The 4,705-nt window shown below is 37.2% G+C and overlaps 1 protein-coding gene across 1 annotated transcript; it reads right to left on the bottom strand.

Moving 5' to 3' along the window:
- Positions 1-1,457: 1,457 nt before the first annotated feature.
- Positions 1,458-4,705, bottom strand: LOC118415265 (ADP-ribosylation factor 4; the record flags this gene model as incomplete). Its single annotated transcript, XM_035819718.1, is given in 5 exon segments — positions 1,458-2,118; positions 2,783-2,908; positions 3,574-3,645; positions 3,966-4,075; positions 4,625-4,705. Coding segments are annotated over 5 exon segments (476 nt in total), but the record flags the coding sequence as incomplete, so codon positions are not given.

Raw genomic sequence — 4,705 nt, forward strand, 5'->3', positions numbered from 1 at the left:
TGAATTTCTACATTTGTTTTCTGTAATATTAAAACATTTTTAACTGATTCTAGTTTCCTGCTTTGAAAACATTTTTAAGAGCTAAACAGAATAAATAGATTGTGGAGTTTGTTACTACCTCTGCGACTCACACTACCGAAGTCTAAGCCCCATACAAGGTGAACATACCTTTCCCCATTGCAGTTTCATAATGACAGGTTGTACAGTGTATAACAATTTCATACACAAGTTTACGACAGCTTTCTGGGCTGGCTGTTGGACAGGGTGGTTCAAAAGTCTTGTTCCAGACACTTTGCCCAGACAGGACTTCTGCATCACCCTGTAAATGATATACCGATCGGAAATGCCCCTGTGGCATCGCCAAAAAATAACCCTACCTGCTGTGTACTTCTGAAGAGGGATGTACAATGAGGTTGCGAAATTTGCCAAACTTGCATTTTTGGTCCAAGAGGCCTTTCTATTACTTTCGGTATGTCTTTAGGCAACTCCATTGTGACAACAAATTTTTCTAAATGCCTTTCTGTGCTCTTCTTCAGATGTACACAAGTACCAAGAATGTACTTCTTCAGGTATAGACATGTGTGAATACAAGACAACTTATACTACTAGGACATCCCTTACATAAACATTAGATCTAGATTCACTTACTTTTCTTGATCATCTCAGTTCATGGCCCTATAGTACTTTCTTTTTCACAATGATGATAAAATGCAAAAAGTACAGGATCTTAATTCAAACCCTTTGAATACATATTCTTGCATTTTCATAGGGAGCAATGGGGGGTAGGCTAGGCTTACAACATATATTGTTTCTTTTACTATTGCAAGCAAAGTTTAGGAACATGGGAAAATAATAGAACAGAGTGATGACTTTGCACTTTTGTTAATTGTGATAAGTATCCTTTCCGTCTATCATGTATAACATTTGTATGCAGACATATGGGTCACAACTACCAAAACATAAGGAATGTCCTCTCCACGTACAACTGAATGTCAAAGTCCATTATGTGCTCTAGTCATGGTGCCAAACCGATCATAGCAGATGATTCGTACAACAGAACATTCACCAGAAAAGGAGAAGCTGAACCAAGCAGATGATTCGTACAACTGTACATTCACGGTCACTTCATAACAAACTAAAAATTTCTAAAAATTAGCGTTAAGCTGGGCAGGTGAAAGTGTTAGGAATTAAAAATTGGTCTATGTTAGGAACTGTCAATTTTAAGTTGTACAATGTTTTATTTTGGAAAAAAATAAACTTCATTCAAGTCAAGGACACCAAAACCATACAAGCCTAAAACACAAATAGCAAAATTGAAGTTAATTCAGATGGCCAGATATATAAGATGTAACATACTGTTTTTTTGTCATTTGCAGGCAGATAAATAAGAATAGCTACAATTGTAAAAGCAAACAATTGTGATATTCATGAGATAATGAAAGTAATTCATAATAACATTAAGAAAGAAAAAACAATGTATCTTTATTTAACGCCTAATGTCATTTCTTTGTAGAAAGAGGGTCAAGATGGCCAGGTTGGAAAATCTGTGACTTTTTTTTAGTATTTTTTATTGTTAATATCGGCCCACATGAACTATTTGCATAGTCCTTTTGGGGAAAAGTCAAGAGCTTTGTAACCATTCTTATATAATAAGTAATAGTTAATAATGTTAAGTACCATGTTAATTTAACTCAGGCTGAAACTACAGTAACTGCTAGCTCGCACTATACACTAAAACTCGGGTCTGTTCTGCATTTCTAATTCTCTGAATCTTCTACAAATGTTCTTGCACAATTTTTCCTTTCCATTGTACGTGAAAGCAAAACACGAGAAAGAAAGTAAAAAGAATTGGGCCACATTTACAATTTTTCACTCTTTCTAGCCAATAGCAACATACGTTTTTCTTATTCTTCTGGTATTCGAGAACAAGGGCCATGATATATCTACTAGGAGTCTACCCAAGAAATGTACATGAATTGGTTCATAGTTAGGAGGACAGTATGTCTATATATGGCATTGTGTGGGTGGGGTCTACTTGCTGGCCAACTCGTTAGATAACCAATCCAGTCCCTCGTACAAGCCGTTCCCTTGTGTCGCACATGTTGATTGGATGTACCACTGCAAAGGAACAACAAAACATAAGTTAGAAGTCACGAAAGCTGTTGTCATTATTACCACATCGACTGCAGTAGGGGTCTTTTTCATCAGAGAGTTTGGCACAAAGTTTGAACTTAACACATATAATCTGTCTTTAGAACTGAAAGTTGGTAAAAATTAGGTAAACAATATACTATTATCTGTTTTAGTGTTTCTACATTATAATATATATATATAATACTTTTCTGGTGATAATACCATTCGTGCAATGATAGTATCCTTTCAGAACAGATTCCTTTGACAATAAACTTTGTTTGCAATATAATTTAGAAATATAAAAAACCTCCGTAAACAGTTTCATCAGGTTGGTGGATCAGTCGAACAAAGTCTTCTTCGTTACACAACCTTCTTTTTATTCTTTTGCAGACATTGTATAAAAAACCTGCTTTGAGAGTATCAGCATTATTTTTCTTCTATGTTGTGTAACATTTCTGTTTTGAGTTGTATATAAAAAAAGTTGGACAACAATGCAAAACAATTATGACACTTTTTGAGACTTACAAATATTTCTAGCAAGATCTTTTGGGGACATACTATCAACTCACAAATGATCTCTTAAAAGCAGGTATCTTAAAAAAAACTACAAAGATAAAGTTTGCTGGGGACAAAATGGTGCAGTACTGACTTTTCTGTTGCGAAGGTCGTTGAGCTTGAGATTCTTGGTGATGTCTGCTGCTGCCATGGCATTGGGCAGGTCCTGTTTGTTGGCAAATATCAGCAGCACAGCATCTCTCAGCTCATCCTCCCCCAACTGGGACACAAGTTAGGATTAAGGTACATGTAAGGCAAAGCACCATCAAACTACATCACATACACGCATGTTTATTCACAGGTTCCCAATACCAAAACCTACAAGTATTTCAAATCTGCCGGCATTCAATTTCAAAGGCAGATTCTGACGCCCTATGGTCATCATCTTGTTTCTGGACCAAAGACCAATCAACTGTTCCTAGGATGCAGTACGGTAATGGAAAAGTAGTCAGCGCTTGAAATAACCATCAAGTTGCCAAATACTGAACACATAAAAGTTTCCTTGGTTCATGGGCAAAGATATCTACAGTAGCTACAACTACAAGACAATATTGGGGCTGGGAAGAAACCTTCAATCTGGGAAATATAGCTTTTCATGTGACGTCATAAAGACACGAACATCCAGACAGACTGGTATTCGGATTTCACTGAATCCTCTCTCAAGTACTTCTAGACTCTAGAGCTCTCTTGAGCAACGTTACCACCTTTTTGTTTGTCAAGGACAAAATGGTTGACAACTTTGTCCACCAGGAGCAGCAAAATTGCATCCATAGAAGGGTGGATGTGAAAGAATTTGATAGCCTAGAAGTTAGTTGAACATTTGGGGGTTGGTGGCACTAGTCTTACAGACATGAACACAGGAGAGAGGCTGAAAGTTTTTCTCACCATTTTGTCCAGCTCTTGTGCTGCCTCTTCCATTCGCTCCCTATCGTTACTGTCCACAACAAAGATCAGGCCCTGCAGGAAAAACAGTCATGAAAAATTGAAGGCAACTGGCAGGTTCACAACAAGATCAGTATGTTTTACAATAGGAACAAAGTAGCATTCAGTATGTTTTACAATAGGAACAAAGTAGCATTCTATGACATTGATATAAATTTTCCGATATTTCTTTTCCTTTTTTATAATTTACGGCATATATTTGCTCATCTTGCAGCTTTTATTGTGTATGATTTACAACCTTTTTTTTGCAAATATTGATGCACAGTTTGCACACTTGGATGTCATATACATAATCAAGGCAGTGTGGCCTTGAATAACACCCAGAATTTCCATACCTGTGTGTTCTGGAAGTAGTGTCTCCACAGAGGACGGATCTTGTCCTGACCACCGACGTCCCACACCGTGAAACTGATGTTCTTGTACTCCACTGTCTCAACATTGAAACCTGGCAACAGATGAACAGACATGTCATTAACACCCAGAACTGATGGATTTTGGTATATTAATTTACGGTATTTTACTTTTACACTGATGCTTGAAAGACTTGGCCTGGTAATAATTCCTTCACAGAAGTAGAATACGCATATGCATATGCACTTTTGCACACACAAAATTTGAGTTGTGCACACTGTAGTAAAAGTTCCTGATTTTTTCAATGTAATTTTATGTTCACGGTTTTCACGGTGATGACTGTAACGTGGACTTATCATTACTGATAACAAATAATACAAGAGACTTTTTCTACCCCTGCCTGCGACCACAGTGAACATCTAGTTTCAGGAACAAGTTAAATTTTCTCAGACCATGAAAGTTTGGTACCAAGAAGACAATTGAAAGTGAATTACAGTCAGTAGTTTCTGACTGTGGGTATATTGTGTGTGTGCAATTTGTGTAGGGTTACGTATCTAAAGGCAATACTAGTACTACTGTACAATAGGATTGTACACAGCATAGTCGAAGTGTGTATACTGTTACACCATCCGCTAATACCCACCAATAGTTGGAATGGTGGTAACGATTTCACCCAGCTTGAGCTTGTACAGGATGGTGGTTTTACCTGCTGCATCGAGGCCAA

This window comes from Branchiostoma floridae, chromosome 5 (genome assembly GCF_000003815.2).
Source record: "Branchiostoma floridae strain S238N-H82 chromosome 5, Bfl_VNyyK, whole genome shotgun sequence".
Classification (NCBI taxonomy): domain Eukaryota; kingdom Metazoa; phylum Chordata; class Leptocardii; order Amphioxiformes; family Branchiostomatidae; genus Branchiostoma; species Branchiostoma floridae.